This window comes from Suncus etruscus, chromosome 15 (assembly GCF_024139225.1).
Source record: "Suncus etruscus isolate mSunEtr1 chromosome 15, mSunEtr1.pri.cur, whole genome shotgun sequence".
NCBI lineage: Eukaryota > Metazoa > Chordata > Mammalia > Eulipotyphla > Soricidae > Suncus > Suncus etruscus.
This window is the reverse complement of record NC_064862.1, coordinates 77,515,755-77,533,352: the sequence shown is the minus strand read 5'-3', so window position 1 is coordinate 77,533,352 and position 17,598 is coordinate 77,515,755. Positions and strand designations below refer to the sequence as shown.

At 56.4% G+C, this 17,598-nt stretch overlaps 1 protein-coding gene across 1 annotated transcript; it reads right to left on the bottom strand.

Annotated features, from left to right (window-relative positions):
* Positions 1 to 1,823: 1,823 nt before the first annotated feature.
* On the bottom strand, positions 1,824 to 7,318 carry ZNF316 (zinc finger protein 316; the record flags this gene model as incomplete). Its single annotated transcript, XM_049788192.1, has 5 exons — positions 1,824 to 4,587; positions 6,409 to 6,522; positions 6,723 to 6,849; positions 6,934 to 7,043; positions 7,147 to 7,318. Coding segments are annotated over 5 exons (2,883 nt in total), but the record flags the coding sequence as incomplete, so codon positions are not given.
* Positions 7,319 to 17,598: the final 10,280 nt, after the last annotated feature.

The window sequence follows — 17,598 nt, the reverse complement described above, 5'->3', positions numbered from 1 at the left end:
CTGCCTGAAACACATGGTGGGAACACAGTGTGCACCCCCTCATTCTACACTTCCCTGTCAAGAACCAAGCCACTAACATATTGGGGTCCCCCTTGAAGCAGGATGTGGGGTGCATCTCACACGTTGGCCACTTGGGATTCTGACAGCTGTTTCATAGTCAGGGGCAGGGAAGCAGTAATGAACAAGGACCATAAAGCTTTATTTAATAAATATAACCAAAAATTTCAAAATACTTTATTCCATATGTAGCCAATTCGAAGAAAAACAAGTGGGAAGAAATGTTTGAAAGGTTTAGACAGAAGTGTCTGGCCAGAGGCTGGGGGAGGGGGAATGCTGTGAGAGAGGAAACAAATCAGAGACAAGACATGCCCCAGGACCAGCTCTAATGAGCTGCTCACCAAGGGGCACTGGAGGTCCCCTAAATCCTCCCTGGCCAAGACAGGAGAAAACTGACTTTTGGGGAATGATCCAGGATGCTTGGAGTCCCCTAAACCTGAGAGGCAGTTTACCGCCTTCTCCTACAAGGGTCAGGATCCTGTGCCCTGGATGCCTCTGCTAGCTGCAGCCACCAGTCACCAGACCAGACCAGACTCAGGTCTGCTGGCCCAGGCCCAACTTACCCTTCATGATCTCTGAGACACCTGGTTCTGCTCTAAAGCCTCCAAGTTGTGACAGAAAAGAGTTTATTTCATAGTTCACATTGTTCAACTCTGCAGCAGCAGGACGGGGTGTGTGGGGGTAGGGAGGACCTGACAGGTTGAGACACTGGGCTGGGGGAGCCATTGATTTAGTTCAAAGGCAGGCCCAGGGGTCCCAGAGGTGAGCCCTAGTTAAACCCCATGGTGTTGGATGGCAGGAAGGAGTCACGGACCCCATCCTGGGCCCACAGGGAGGCCGTCCTGAGATAAGTGTGTTATGAGGAATTTGTGGCAGTGTTGGGGGCCCCCTGGGCCTTCTCTGAAAAACTAGGTGGACACAGAAACAGGGCATCGTGCAGCTCATCTCCCCAAGACATTCCGAAATCATGTCTGCTGGGCTTGGGGGGGGGTGGTCCTAGTGGACACAGAAGGGCTGGTAGAAGTGGGCCCCTCCTTTCTGGGGGACCCCAAGGGACAAGGCTACACCCAGGTGTTGCTCTGGACCCCTTGACTCTCTTGCTCACCAGATGAAGACATTGCAGGGTCCCTGAGACCTCCTGCCCCTCCCTCCAAGTACAGGCTCCCAGCCCCTTTCTAGGTCCTCCTCCCATCCACATGCATCTACACTCGAACAGCAGCAACAATGTGTTCCATCTGCAGCTTCCCACGGCTTCTTGTCCCACAGACTTGGGGGCGCTCCCATGAGGCTGCTCTGAGTCTTGAAACCCAGACCAGAGGAAGTGGTGGCCACCTTCTATCTGGTCTTGCACAGTTGGGGGCTTAGGGCTCCCTAGGGGCGCAGGAATCTGTATTGGGCTGGTAGAGGGGGACAGAGGCAGCCTTGAGAATCCTGATGGAGTTAGAGCGGATCCAGTCAACCTCGGGGTGTCTCTGGTCCTTGAACCTAGAGGAGCACTGGGCTCCAAGTGTCCACCTGCTCCAGAAGAGTTGGCAGCCCTGGGCAGTGGAGGCTGGTGGTGGTGGGGTCCCCCCAAGGATCTGAGGGTGTCACCCTCACCCTGAAGGGGGAGTAAGTACCAAAGACCTTAAGGAAGCTTTGAGCATGGCCTCACCTGGGGTCCCAGCAAGGCAGGTGGGAGGCACCAAATCCTAAGCACTCCCACCCAACAACCCCCAAATTTGGCTTCTTGCGGGAGATTTCCCCTGACTCTCCAGGCAGTGGAAAGAAGCTGCTACTGCCAGAGTAGCGAATAGCCAGAGTCCAAGCTTTCCATCCATCCATCCATCCCCGGAAACCGCATAGCCTTGTGCGAACCAGCGGAACTTTCCAGAAAGCTGGGTGGTCCCCTGTTGCATCCCAGGTAGGGGGTGAGACGATGTTAACAACCAGAAGCACTACACAGGGACCCCATCCCCTCCCCTCCCTCAGGTCTAGTTACAAACTCCAAGACAGAGAGAAATATAAATAACCTCCTCTGCACCCCGTTTTGGTCCAGTCTTCCCCGCTACACCCGGTACAGCTTGCAGGGGTTGTTTTTTTCTACCTCCAAGGCAGGCCCTGCATCTCCCAGGAACTCCCAGAGAACCGCCCCACATGGAAGGTGGGTGTGCTCAGTGGGTGTCCAGCTTCAGGGGACGCTGCCCTCCAAGGTGCTGGAAGGTCCCGCAAAGGTTGCCGCGGTGGCGGTCTCAGAGCCGAAGCTGGTGCCGCCTGCAAAGTCGCGCAGACTGCTGCTGCTGCTGCTGCTGCGTTCCCCAGAGGCTGGTGTGGGGAGCGCGGGGGGCGCGGGGGCGACGGGGGGCGCGGCGGGAACAGCGCCGCGGTGCGTCTTCATGTGCGTGAGCAGGTGCGAGCTCTGCGAGAAGCGGCGGCCGCAGTTGACGCAGGCGTAGGGCCGCTCGCCCGTGTGCGTGCGCTGGTGCGTGACGAGCACCGAGCGCTGCGAGAAGCGCTTGCCGCACTCGGGGCACGGGAAGGGCCGCTCGCCCGTGTGGCCGCGCCGGTGCTTGGCCAGGTTGGAGCGCTGCGCGAAGCCCCGGCCGCAGTCGCCGCAGCGGAACGGCTTCTCGCCCGTGTGCGTGCGCCGGTGCCGCTTGAAGTCCGAGCTGTGGCCGAAGCCCTTGCCGCAGTCGGGGCAGCGGTGCGGCTTCTCCTCGGCGTGCGCCCACTGGTGCCGCGTGAGAGCCGCGCTCTGCCCGAAGCGCCGGCCGCACTCGCCGCACGCGTAGGGCCGCTCGCCGGTGTGGGCCCGGCCGTGCGCCGTCAGGTGCGCGCGGCGGCTGAAGCCCGCCCCGCACACGCCGCACACGAAGGGCTTCTCGCCCGTGTGGCCGCGGACGTGGGCCGCCAGGTGCGAGCCGCGGGCGAAGCGCGCGCCGCACTCGGGGCACGGGAAGGGCCGCTCGCCCGTGTGCGTGCGCCGGTGGCGGGCCAGGTGCGAGCCGTACACGAAGCTCTTGCCGCAGTCTGCGCAGCGGTGCGGACGCTCGCCCGCGTGGTAGCGCTGGTGCTTGGCCAGGGCCGCGCGGCGCCCGAACGTCTTGCCGCAGTCGGAACAGATCCAGGGGCTCTCCTCGTCGGCCAGAGTGGCGGGCGCCGGCTCGGACAGCAGCCCCCCGACGGCCGGCCCGAAGGCACGCAGCCCCCCGCTGTTGCGGCCGCTGCCAACCCCCGCCCCGGGTCCGGGCCCGCCGGCGGGGACAAAGGGGTCGCACGCCAGGCCCGCGCCCTCCACCAGGGCGAGACGGCCTCCCCGCAGGGGTCCGGGCAGAGGGCGCCCGTCCGAAGGCAGCCGATCGCCCAAGCTGGGGAGGCCCAGGATCGGGAAGCCGTCCGGGTGCAGCCAGGACTTGGGATGCACGGGAAAAGGGAAGCCCAGAGGATGCGAGGACGGGCCTTGACCGTTGCTGCTGTCCAGCCCCGGGAAGCGCCTGGCGGCCGGGGGGTCTTCTTTGTTGGGAGGGACAGGGACAGGGACGCGTGGCACGGGCGGCTCCATGGACACCGCCTCTTCCTTCTCTCTCTGCGTTTCTGTGTCCGCTTTATCCTTATCCGGCTTTCGGGGCTCCTGAGCCTCAGGTTCGGGTTCCTGGACGGCCCCCACGGGTGCCGCCGCCACTGTGTTGGGTCCCCGCCGCGGGCCATCGCCGCCAGGATCTGTGCAGCCGCCGCCCCGCCTGTGGCGCTGGAAGTCTGCGCGGAGGCGGAAGGCCTGGCCACAGTCGGGACAGCAGTGGGGCCGGTCGGCGGTGTGCACGGCTTGGTGGCGGGCAAGAGCCGAGCTCTGGCTGAAGCTGCGGCCGCAGTGCGTGCAAGGGTAGGGCCGCTCGCCCGTGTGCGTGCGCTGGTGCGTGACCAGGTAGGAACGGCGGCCGAAGCCCGCGCCGCAAAAGGCGCAGCGGTAGGGTCGCTCGCCCGTGTGGATGCGCCGGTGCGTCACCAGGTGTGACTTGTAGACGAAGCGCTTGCCGCAGTCTGGGCACGGGAAGGGCTTCTCGCCTGTGTGTGTGCGCTGGTGGATGGCCAGGTGCGAGCGGTATACGAAGCCCTTCCCACACTCGTCACAGCCGAACGGCTTCACAGCCGCGTGGTAACGCTGGTGCTTGGCCAACCGCGAGCGGTGCGGGAACACTTTACCGCACACGTTGCAGGTGGTCTCGGGCCGGCCGGCTGGGGCCACCCCAGCATTGGCGAAGGTCCAGGGGGCTGCCAACAGGTCTGTGCCTGGCTCACTGCCGGGCGGGAAAGCCTTGGCTGTGGCCCCCTCAGCTAGCACGCCCAGGACGCCTGTCTCAGTCTCCCAGCGCCTAGGGGTCTGCGTTGAATCTGAGTCGTCGGGCCCCCAAGTGCCAGGCACGTCCCCCACGCCGTAGGCTGCTGACCACAGCCCTGGCAGCTCATTCTCATCCTCGGCCACTTCTGCCAGAAAGTCCTCATCATCGTCATCGTCTTCCTGGTCCTCTGCATCGTCGGCCCAGAACCAGGCACCTGCGGATAGAGGGTAATGGTCAGCCTAGTGGTCAGCCCTCCCAGAGGGCTGGGATCTCTGGGACCTCTCCAGAGTGGCCACCCCAGTTCCTGGAACTCCTCTGCTCTCCCCTCTCTGGGGTTCTCACTCCAGGGACCCTCGGAGTGGGAGCAGAACCAGGAGACCCAGGAGGCCATGACAGAGCCCAAGAACCAGGCCAGTGTCAAGCTCCTCTCCAGGACACTCCATGGCACTAAGTGAGGAGAGACCCATGGGAGGCACCAGAACCTGAGGGTGCATCCTTCCATGAGAGCTCAAGATCATGTTGTCCCCAAGTGGTCAGCACTGAAGGTCCTCAGCCCACCCTGCCAGGTGGCCTGACAGGTCAGGAAAGGCTCTGCACTGTGCCCTGACCCCCCTCCAGCACTTTACCCCAGTTCCAGGGAGAAACTGCCCCCTCAACTCCTCCATCCAGTGCCACAGCTCTCTTTGGATTTCAGGTGGGCCCCATGGAGCCCAGTGCAGCCATGTGAGGCATCTGACAAGGCGGTCGCAGTTTTAGACCTTCCCCTAGAAGTGTCAACTCTCATGGTCCTGGGGAACTGGTAACATGTGTGGGCATTCCGCACCCCTTTCCACCTTGGGACACTATGGGGGGACAGAATAGGGACCCCTAATCTCAGGTGCTCTCTGAGATGTCCCCAAAGTTGGACAAGGCCTGAGAGAGAAGTGGGGATGGGCAGGAGGGGGAGTAATTGTGGATGAGATTCTCAAGTGAAGAAGGTGCCAGGCTTGCAAGGACAGTTGGGGAGATGGGAGGCTTGGCAGATTAGAGTCAGCCTCTAATCTACTCAGCCCAACTTGAGCAGGTAGAAAATGGGATTGTCAGGGGTGAGGTGCTATCGAAAAGGAGGTCCCAGCACTCAAAAGGTTGTAGAAAAGCACCAGGAAAAGGTGTCAGAAGAGGTGGGGACAGTATCAGTTCCTGAGATGGGGGACACTAGGGTGAATGGGCCAGGGTCAGAGGTCACCCTCACATCCTGGTGCCCATCATCCCACATGGTTGGGAGGGCCCTGAGGTGAGAAGCTATTGCCGCCAGTTCAAAGGGGCACTCGAGTTAGAGCCTTGAGCCCAGGAGGTCCAGACTGGGGTCCCTTTATTCCCGGGGGTGAGCAGCTCCCTAAGGCACCTAGAAATAGGCATGCCACCCACTCAGCCTTCTGAGGGCCCTCAGAATAGGCAGACAGGCAGGACCCCAACCCACAGCAGCTCCCCACCCAGCCTTGGCCCAGACCCTGCAAGGCAGACACAGTGCAGCTACACAGCCCATCTGGAACTGACAAACCCCTAAGCAGTGTGTTCAGTTCAGCCCAGACCTGGCTCACTGGACCTCAGGCAGAAGCCACAGACTAGATTCTCCTGGTGTTGGGGACCACTGAGGCCTTTCCCCAACCCCCCATCAGGAAGTTCAGGGGGCCAGGCCACTTCAGCTTAAGCACCCAGGTCTGTGGGCTCCAGCTCTAAATTGACCACTCACCCATGGGAGCTCTTGGGTCCAAAGCCAATCACAGGCCTAGGTAGAGCAATAATGCAGCAGGGCATCTAACCTGCACACACCCAACCCAGGTTCTATCTCCATTCCCCAGATGAGCCCCTCCAAGCCTAACAGGAGTGATCCCTGAGTGCAGAGCCAGGAGTAACCCCTAAACAATGCTGGGTGTGGCCCCCAATAAACAAAAATCACAAAACACAGTCCTCAACATTCACAGGCCCCAAAGTCAGGTTTGTCTCAGAGCACACCACCCACCGTGGCCCCAGTCCCCATGCCAGCGGCTCATACCTGTGTAGACGCCCGTGACGATATCACCTTCCTGGGGTCGAGGGCTGTCAGGGACCCATGGCGCCTCCCCCTGCTCCAGGCGGAAGATTAGCTCGGGTTTGGGGATGGGGTAACCTGTGGGTGAAGATGGAAGTTTGGGGATGGGGGCCTTGTGGACAGAGACAGGGGCAGCTGTAAGGCAGCTATAGTTTCTGCCAGGCCATACCTTCATCCCATGTCCACCTGCTCCCTACCACTTCCCCAAGACCAGCAGGCACTGTAGCACTTGCAGCTGTTCCAAGTGTGTCCTCTGCCCAGGTTCCAGCCGGCCTTACCCAGAGACACCAGGATGCCATAGTTTTCCTGCATCACGTCGGTGTAGAGGCCGCGCTGCACTGCGTCCAGCTGCTCCCACTCCTCCAGGGACAAGTACACAGCCACGTCCTCAAAGGTCACCAGCCCCTGCTCAGAGGAAGGGATGACAAGGGATGCTTCAGCTGAACAGGAAGGAGCCACCCCACACCCCAAGCCTGGAGACTCACTCACCCGTGAGCTTGATGTCAGAAAGTCTCCATCATCCTCCTCACCATTGTCCTCCTTCTCCTCCTCGTCTCCCTCCTCCCTGGACCAGGCCAGAACCCTCGAGGCCTGTGGGGCTGCAGGAAGAGTTAGGGCCAGGGAAGAGGGGTGGGCGAAGGGGCTCTGCCCCTGCCCCTTCCTCTCTCCAGGCAACCTCCATGTCCCCTTTTCTTCTCTTACCCTGTTCTGGAACCACTGAGGATCTGGTGTGGTTGCCTCGGCCGCAGTGCTCCTGGGTGCTCCCTGGCTCCACCGTGACCTCTGGCTCCTGGTCTTCTTCCAGCTCCACCTCCACCTGCCCCACCAGGCCTCCTCCTTCCTCTTCCTCCTCTTCCTCCTCCTCCTGCTGTTCCTGCTCCTCTTTACAGGCCTCCAGCAGCTTGTTATCATCATCCTGCTCTGAGCGGGACAGGCAGCCCTGCCTGACCGATGTTCTCAGCAGCGCGAGGGCCGGGGAGTCGGGGGTCACACGCAGGGCCGCCATGTCCTCTCCACTCGCCTGTGACACAGCAAGGGGCTAATGAGCAAGCTGTGCTGGGGGCTCTTCTAGGGCTCCCCCAAAGGATCAGCCCACCACAGGAACTCTGCCCACACCTGCCCCCTGTGAGCCCATGACCTGCAGTCCAAGAGGGTCTAAGGCACACAGTGCTGTAGGCGGCTACTGTCCTACAGCCATCAGTAATATTTCGGTGAATCCACTTTAGGGAGAGTGGGTTGCACGGATGGTGAAATATGAAATATAAAATAATGAAACCACACAGAGAATGTGGGGTCAACACTTTTCTGGCAGGAGTGCGACAAATTTAATTTTTTAAGCAGGGGAATTTATAAGGGTAAAATTAGCCACAGGTGAAGAATAATTGTAATCACAAAGCCTAGTACAACGATAACAGTACCTAAGCTATGGGTGTGACTGTAAAAATTCTAAGTTACAAGAGAGAAGGTCACAACTCAAGGTAACTCTTAGCAAGCTTGCTTTAAATACAAAATCAAGATTAGGAAGAAGTAGGAAATATCTAGAAACTTGATCTTTCTAGGCTGGACTCTATAGTTTTAGAGGTTAAGTGGAGGGAGGAACCAAATCCCCAAGAGTGAGCTTCCCTATTTCTAAAGGAGGGTCAATAGTCAAGATCTGCATTCTGGTTATGCCCTTGATTACCAGAAATTTCAGTTGCAAAGAGAAAAATTGTCAGGGCCAGAGAGATAGCATGGAGGTAAGGCATTTGCCTTTCATGCTGGAGGTCATCGGTTCGAATCCCGGCGTTCCATATGGTCCCCTGTGCCTGTCAGGAGCAATTTCTGAGCCTGGAGCCAGGAATAACCCCTGAGCACTGCCAGGTGTGACCCAAAAACCACCAAAAAAAAAAAAAAAAAGAGAGAGAAAAATTGTCTTTGCTTTTAGGGCTGACTATATCCAGAAAAGGGGGTTCTCAAATAAACTTTGGTGCTGGAATTTTTGAGCCAAATCATTGATAGAGGCTATTATTGTGCCTGATATATACAAAGGAGAGAGAGTCAAATACTGGCTGAAAATGTAATGCCAGGCGTCTCTTTGGAAATTCCTCAACCATCCATGCAGAGGAAAAAGGCGTCCACAGTGGGCCTTTTGAGGAACCCCATGGGGGTTAAATTAGTTCTACCCACCAAGAAAATCTGAGGATATATCTGGTGGGCTAAGCCCCCCTAAAAATCTTAGGTAAGCCCTGGCAACACAGGGAGGACAGCCCTTGACTTTGGGTCCCTAGGGGACCCCAGACACCTTCCCAGCACCTGAGGCTCTGTATGTCCTGGAGACCAGCCATAGACCCCCACAATCCAGGACACAGACCTCATGGCTCTCCATGCTCAGCTCCAGCCTGATGGACTCATGGCTTTGATGCTTGGACAAAGACCCCAGAGTATGTCCCAGCAACCTAGCACCACCACTCCAGGACTACAGACCCCAGGGGTCTTCTCTAGGACAAGCCCAGTGCATGTAAGTAGTTACTGTAGCACTTGGAGAAGGTTCCTGAAGCATCAGCTATTCAGGCTCACCCAGGTCTCCCAAAAGCCAGCGCCTACCACGGAACCTCTGAAATGTCTAGGAACCACCCTGAATATGTTTGAGGGGGAGAGCAGGACGCTCAAGGGTGATTCTCACTGCTGCCCCACCCGGCACTGCTCCCAGCAGGTTCTTTATGGTTGAAGCTTTGGGGATTCGCTCCAATAGTCTGGAGACCCATGCATGTCCCCAAGACCACAGCCACCCCCAAGCCACCCTCAGGACCACCTCCACGCCACCTCTAGAGTCACCTCTGCTGCTAGGTGTCTATGTCCTAATTCAGTGTCACTGAAACCAAAGTTATGGGGACAGAAGCAGGTCTGGAGAGTCCCCACAGTGCTGTAAGCTGAAGGCATTGGAATGGTGGAGAGAGACATTCAGGCAAGTCCTAAGGATGGAACGCTACCACATCAGGCCCAGAGAACTGAGCGGATTTCTGGGTCACAACTGACATGTCTGCAGGAGGCTCTTCTTAGTTAAACCTCAGTGCCCGCAGTACCCACCTTCATGGCACTGGGCTGTGCAGAGTTTATACATAACCCCGAACATGTGTACTAGGACAGTGAACCCAGGACTTTGGCATGTACTTCTCTGTGCCTTGCTACTCACTCTTCCCCTCTCTATGGCTCACAAGTTCCCATCCTCCTACACTGTGTGCCCATACCCAGTCCCCTGTTAGCAAAGCAGCCCGAATGAGACACAAGGAGCCCTTGGACATGCGCTCATGTCCCTATCTCCCATGCAGCATCTGAGGAATTCAGGATTTTCCACTATGCCACCGCACAGCAGTCTGACGGCTGCAGGACAGGGGGGAACTTCAACTTGGAGCACCCCACCTGTAAACATGAGCTAGTCTCTGCAGCCACAAGTCCCTTTCCTTCGTGGACAACTTGAGGCACCGCATCCCCAGAAGGCATCAGGCACCCCAGGATGACGCAAAGCTGAGCACAGCTGGACCCCCACAGGCCCAAGTAGTCTCTAAGGCTCAGACTTGGGCCTGCGGCCGCCCTAACTATATGTGGGGGTCCCACTCTCCCTTTCTCCCCTCCAATTGCTCAACAGCACCTCTGCTGTCCAAGCTCAGGGGCTTGAGCAGCAGGGAACCCCAGGGTCACTCTAGGCCTTAGTTCTGTGAGGGCACCCAGGGGCTCAGCTTTTGGAGGTTTAGAAAGGGGGGGGGGATCTGAAAGGCAGCAGGAAGTAAGGGCAGGCAAGGAACCCCAAAAAGAGAGGGAACACCTCAAGGTCTGAGGTCTGCACCCCTTCTGCTAACAGGGACCCCGCTGTGGGCCAGAAGACGGCTCCCTAACTCCGGGTTACATGGGGACTGTCCACACGTGCTGAATGGAGCCCAGTTCTCAAAACACAACCCGGGGGTGGGATCAGAGGGCTCCCCTACTTCTGCAGCCTCCTCCCTGGTGCAATCCCTACAGGTGAGGGGCCAAGCTTGGCCCCCAAAATCTACAAGCGAGAGCTGAGATGGGGGGCCAGGGCGGAGAGCCCCGAGAGGGGCGTGTCCCGCGGGCACGGCCCCACCCCTGCGCGCTCCCCCAGCCAAGCCCTGGGAATAGGGGGGGGTCCCACCTAACCCCCGCAGCAGGCCGGACGGACCGAGGGGTCCCCGAGGGGTTCCCGGGGCCTCGTGTGTCGTGGGTGCGGCCGCCCCTTGGCCGGGTCCCGCGCGCTGCCCTGGCACCGCCGCCCGGGCCCGAGCCCACGACCCTGCGCGCGCGCTCGCGTCCCGGTCCGCCGCCCGCACCTGCCGCCGCGCCGCGCCGCGCCCCACTCACCGCGCGCCGGCGGCCAAGCCGCGGGCGGGCCGGGCGGACACGGGGCCTGCGGCCGCGCGACACAAAGTGACGCCCCGGAGCTGCGCGGCGGCGTGTGGGCACCGGAAGTGCTGCCGCCGGCCCCGCCCCGCTGAGCCAAGGGGGGCACTTCCGGTCACGCGGGACCCTCAAGGCCCAGGGGGGCATCTGTGGGGTTGGGGGCCCCCTGGAACCTCAGGTTCTGATTGGAGGCTCTGGCCATACCTAGGGAGCCTTAGGCCTCTCCACCCTCTGGTCCCCCCAGAGGCCTCCAAGCCTCCCCACCTCTGGAACACCATAGTTATTCCCATTCCTGCCCAGGACCCCAACTCTGGTTCTGACCTTGCAAAGAGCCTCCCACCCACAGGCAATCAAGAGCCGGCACCCCCTGCTCCCTCTCCCAAATGGGATCCCAGAGCCCCAGGGTCAGCCCAGGGGGGTGTGCGAGGTGGAACGAGGGTGTTAAGGGGTGTGGGGTTCACCTGCTGGAAGCAGAGTTGGAGGCTCTTCCAAGAAACTCACGCCCAGCCTTGGCCCCTGGCTGGTGTTCTGCCCCAGGCCCTGCTGGGTAGGAAAGGGGTCAGGCAAGGATGGGCATAAGAGCCCCAAACAAGCTCTGGGGACCCTCCCCACTATTATTCGTGACCAGCTTCCATGCCCCCGAGTCTAGTCACCCTCCTCCAGAATTCACCAAGCCTTATGTCTCCTCATCCTGGCTGGGCTACAAAGCTCTGCAGGGACTCCTCTAATGTCTCCCCTTATCACTTCTGTCTCTGTCCTGGAGAAGCCGATGAGGCCTTCCTGCAGGAGGAGACACCTGGGTCAGTTCCAAAAGTGGATGAATCCCAACCCTGCTCCTAAACCGAATTGCCACCGTCACAGAGTGTCCAGAAACCTTGTGCCTTGCAGCTCTGTGTCCTTGCTCTGGGGAAAGATCCACAGAACAAATTTCATGACCACCACAGGACAGGCCACAGCCTCCACAGTGAGTGCTCTGAGGAAGGCAGAGCAGGGACAGATCAAAAGACATAGGCATCTGCTGCCACAGCAGTGTGAAAGCTGTGTGGAAATCACTTTCATGCCAGAGTAGATGATTCAAGGATGGGGCAAAGGAGAAACTTTTTTTGTTTGTTTGTTTTGTTTTTGGGCCACACCCGTCGGTGCTCAGGGGTTACTCCTGGCTGTCTGCTCAGAAACAGCTCCTGGCAGACACAGGGGACCATATGTGACACAGGGATTCGAACCAACCACCTTAGGTCCTGGATTGGCTGCTTGCAAGGCAAATGCCACTGTGCTATCTCTCAGGGCCCAAGGAGAAACATTTTATATCTTCTTACTTTGATATTTCTCCCCCCCCCCTTTTTTTTCTTCCTCACACCTGGCAGTGTTCAGGATTTACTCCTGGCTCTGTACTCAGGAATCACTCCTGACAAGGTTCAGGGGGACCATATGGGATGCTGGAGCTTGAACTCGGGTTGGCCCCTGTAAGGTAAACGCCCTCCCCACTGTCGATCCAAGCACTTTAATACATTTGGGGTTTTTTTTTGTTGTTGTTTGTTTGTTTTTGATTTTTGGGTCACACACGGCAGCGCTCATCGGTTATTCTTGGCTCTATACTCAGAAATCGCTCCTGGCAAGCTCGGGGAATCATATGGGATGCCAGGATTCGAACCACTGTCCTTCTGCATGAAAGGCAAACGCTCTAACTCCATGCTATCTTTCCGGCCCTGATACATTCTTTTTTTTTAAGTTTTGTTTTTTTTTGTTATTGTTGTTGTTTTTTGCTTTTTTGGGGTCATACTCGGCAGTGCCCAGGGATCACTCCTGGCTCTATGCTCAGAAATCGCCCTGGCAGGCTCCAGGGACCACATGGAATGCCGGGACTTGAACCACTGACCTTCTGCATGCAAGGCAAACGCGCTACTTCCATGCTATCTCTCCCCCCACCCCGCCTTTTTTAAAGTATTTTGACTTCTTCAAGGCATTTTGAGGAAAGTTTCAAAATACTCCTGGCAGGAAACCAGCTGTGGTGCCAGAGGCATTGTGAGGAAACAACCCAGGACAAAGCCCTCAAGCACACCCAAAAATGCAGCTGACCTGTCCCCCAACCCTGGACTTGGAACCACAAGCCGAAAGTGAATGTGAACAGCTTTTTGAGACTCCACTGTTTTGGTATCTGTTTGGCACACATAGTGATCCTCAGAGTTTATCCTGGCCCTGTGCTTTGGCACCATTTGTGGTTCCAGGGTTTTAACCCAAGTCAGCTGCATACAAACCAACCTCTTAACCTGTAAGACTGTCTCCCCAGAGTCAGCTGAGGAGTTGGGCTGTTTAAAGGATCGGTCAGTGTCTGGTTTGTGTGTTTGTATTTACTGATTGTAACATAGTTGACTTATGCTCCAGATTAATGATATGGGGAGGTTGGGGGAAGGGAATTGATCGATTTATGGCCAGAGCTCTGAGTGCTAGAGTCATGTTAGAAAAGAGCCTGGAAGAGCAAGGGGTGGGGAGACAGAAAGCGTCTAAGAAGCCTCTTATGAGGAACTTTAGAAAGTCGACTTCCATCACCACTCTTCTGGAGGTGCTGGGAAGAAAAACTGGTCACACTAAATTCCACTCCAAGGTAGGTCTTTTTTGAGGAAGGGAGGGTTCTGGGGTCTGAGCCACACCCAGGGCACTTTTGATAAAGTACACACACACACATACACACACACACACACACACACACACACACACACAAGCACGCACGCGCGCATTGCCCACAGTGCAGATGGAAAAGGGATCAGCTGCATACAAGGCAGATAGCACCTTAACCCCTATGCTCTATCTCCAGCCCTCCAAAGTACTTTTTTTTGGGGGGGGGGTCACACCCTTCAGTGCTCAGGGGTTACTCCTGGCTCTACACTCAGAAATCGCTCCTGGCAGGCTCAGGGGACCATATGGGATGCTGGGATTTGAACTACTGTACTTCTGCATGCAAGACAAATGCCTTACCTCCATGCTATCTCTCCGGCCCCTAAAGTACTTATTCTTTAATTTATTTTTGGTTTTGAGACCACAGCTAGCAGTTCTCAGGAGCTGCTCTGACTCAGGTGTTGCTCCTAGCAATGCTTAGGTGACCATGGGATGAGAAGGACTGAGCCTAGGCCTTCCATATCTGTGTGCTCAGCCCTTTGAGCCGTCTCTCTGTGCAGAAATTCTTTTTTTTGGTTTTTGGGCCACACCCGGCGATGCTCAGGGGTTACTCCTGGCTGTCTGCTCAGAAATCGCTCCTGGCAGGCACAGGGGACCATATGGGACACTGGGATTCGAACCAACCACCTTTGGTCCTGGATCCACTGCTTGCAAGGCAAACACCACTGTGCTATCTCTCCGGGCCCCTGTGCAGAAATCCTTTAAAAAATATATTTATTTATTTTTTAAATTATCTTTACTTAAACACCGTGATTACAAATATGATTGTAGTTGTATGATAAAAATTGATTGATTGATTGATTGATTGATTGATTGATTGGTTTTTGGGCCACACTTAGCAGTTCTCAGGGCTCTGCATTCAAAAATAGCCCCTGGCAAGCTGGGGACCATATGGGATGCTGGAAATCGAACTGGGTCCCCCCAAGGTTGGCCGCATGCAAGGCAAATGCCCTACCATTGTGCTATCTTTCTGGTCCCTCTGTGCAGAAATTCTGTGTTAAAAGAAATTATAGGCATGGCTGGTCCACTCCCCCAAGAGGCACAGATGCAGTCTCAGGATCAGACAGAAAGAAGCCCCCTACCTGTTAAGTCCTTCCTGCCTTATTCACCAATGTAGCAAACAGCAGGAAGGGCCTTGCTCATGTGACCAGCAGATGCCCCAAAAATCCACTACTGGGGGCTGGAGTGATAGTGGAGAGGGCTCCTGCCTTGCACATGGCCAACTTGGGTTTGGTCCCCAGCATCCCCTATGGTCCCCTGAAGCCACCAGGAGTGATTCCTGAGCACAGAACCAGGAGTACGGGGCTGGAGAGATAGCATGGAGGTAGGGCATTTGCCTTGCATGCAGAAGGACGGTGGTTCGAATCCCAGCATCCCATGTGGTCCCTGAGCCTGCCAGGAGCGATTTCTGAGCATAGAACCAGGAGTAACCCCTGAGTGCTGCCATGTGTGACCCAAAAACAAACAAACAAAAACAAAAACAAAAAAACCAGGAGCACCATCAGGTGTGACCCAAAATGAAAACAAAAATACACACCCCCACTATAACACACACACACATATAAACTCACTTGCACACATACTCACACCCACTTACACACACTCTCACACACCCACACCCACTCTCACACACTCACATACATATACACTCACTCACACACTCGGTTGCCCTGATTTCTCTTCAGTTAAGCTCCTGGCTCAGATTACATGAGCAATGGCGAGACCATGGAAAAAAAACTCAGTGGGGGGGGGGAGTCCAGGGTAGGAACTTCTATCTCTGAAAACTTGAGGTGCATCACCCTGTTTTGGGTGAGTTTATGACCCCAAAGCCTCCCACCCGCTATTCTTGAGCCCTAATGTTATTTCATCTGGATCTGATGACTCAGGCGCTTGTCCCAAGGGAATGGGATGGGGAGCAGATTCCAGGTACTGACACTGCCCAGGGCCTGTACCTGACCAGCGACAGTGTTCAGCTCAGGATACAAACTGGCACTAGGCCAGACAGCTAAGTTAAGTTAACTAAGCTAAGCTTAGTTCAGGACCATGGTGGGAGGTGCTGATCTGGAGACTGGCTAAGACTGGAGAGGACAAAAATCTCAGCAGAGCACACACACCACACTCTGAGTAGAAGCTCCCCTTTTGTCATGAGAAAAAGTGGGGCCGGAGAGATAGCATGGAGGTAAGGTGTTTGCCTTTCATGCAGAAGGTCATTGCTTCAAATCCTGGCGTCCCATATGGTCCCCCTTGCCTGCCAGGGACTATTTCTGAGCAGATAGCCAAGAGTAACCCCTGAGCACTGCCAGTGTGGCCCAAAAACAAAAACAAAAACAAAAAATTAAAAAAAAAATAAAAAGAGGGGCCAGAGAGATAGCACAGCGGTGTTTGCCTTGCAAACAGCCGACCCAGGACCTAAGGTGGTTGGTTCGAATCCCAGCGTCCCATATGGTCCCCCGTGCCTGCCAGGAGTAACTCCTGAGCACTGCTGGGTGTGGCCCAAAAATCAAAAAAAAAAAAAGAAAAAGAAAAAGAAAAAGAAAAAAAGAAAAAGAAAAAGTTCTCTCAGGGACCCCTCTGTGGGGGAAGCACAGTTCAGCTGCTTCTGTTGGTCCTGGGGTCCCTCAGGGGTGACCTCAGCACCCTGTATCCTGGGCTGGAGCTTCCATAAGAAGGAAGAAGCTGCTCAGAGAAGGGGTTCCAAACTATTGGCCTGAGGACCCTCCTCTGGACAGTCACCCTAAGGGCCTGGGATGTCCAGCTGCCCTGATTCGTGGTTCCAATTCTGGCTCTGAACCAAGTGGGACCCGGACCCATAAGAGACTGTGGAACCCATGAGAGCCAGCGACTTCCCTGGGGCTCACACATCGTCCAGGCCTCCCTTGACCTTCTCTCGGCCCTTTTCGTTGTTTGTTTTTTGAGCCACACCTGTTGAGTGCTAAGGGCTGAATCCTAGCTGTACTTTGAGAGGGTCACCCCTGGGATACCAAGGATCAGAACTGGATCATCCATATATGGATAAGCACACTCCCTGCTGCACTAGCTCTCAGAGCTCTTAATCCAGCTGTGCCCAGAAGTTGCCCTGAGCATGTCACCACCAACGCCTTTAAGTCCCATGTCCACTTCAGCAAGGGCCCAGAGCTACCTCTGGCCAGGCTTCTCCAGGGGTCCAGTTGCTGGATGAGATCCTGGGGAGTCTAGCCCAAAGTCAGTAGTAGACACTTCTCTGGGGTCCTGTAAGACAGGTTCTTCCTATAAAGGTGCACACAGTTAAGGAGTTTGCCCCACGCACAGCGACCCCTTTCTTGGTCTTGGGTCCTTCCTACACCTACTGGTATCTCATCTTGGAGCTAAGGGCCAAGGGCAATGTCTGGCCAGGCTCTGGATGAGGGTGTGAAGCACCAGATGCTGGAACAAAAGGGGCTGAGTTGGGTCTCAAACTAGGGCTTTGGGGCTGGGGAGGGGTTTCCAGACCCTTTGCAGCTGCTTGGGGTCACATACACACCCACTTCTTTTTTGTTTGTTTGTTTTGTTTTGTTTTTGGGTCACACCTGGCAGAGCTCAGGGGTTACTCCTGGCTTTGTGCTCAGAGACTGCCCCTGGCAGGCTCGGGGGACCATATGGGATGCCGGGATTTGAACCACTGTCCTTCTGGATGTAAGGCAAATGCCCTACCTCCATGCTATCTCTCCAGCCCCACACACCCACTTCTATTCCCTTCCATCCCCGAAAACCAGAAGAACAGCAAAGAGGGTTCAAACAGGCTTCTGTGTCTCCATTTTCATTTATTTTGCATTTTTGTTTCTCACTAATGGAAGGAGCAGGCTAAGTTAGTGAAAGGGAAGCAGGGGGGCAGGATATAAGCGACCACAACTGCAGTCACCAACAGGAGGCCTGGGGGGGGCAGAGGCGGCAGCGCGCACTCCCCCCCCCACCCCACTTTACCAAGAACCTGGCGGCGGCAGCTGCTCTTTTGCGCCCCCAACTGGTGATTTGACAAATGACATGGAGACTTCTGCGGCCCAATCCCTTTCCCCCTTTCTCCTTTCTACCCGTCTTGAGGTTCTCTCAAACTCCGCATTGCCTGGCCTAGGA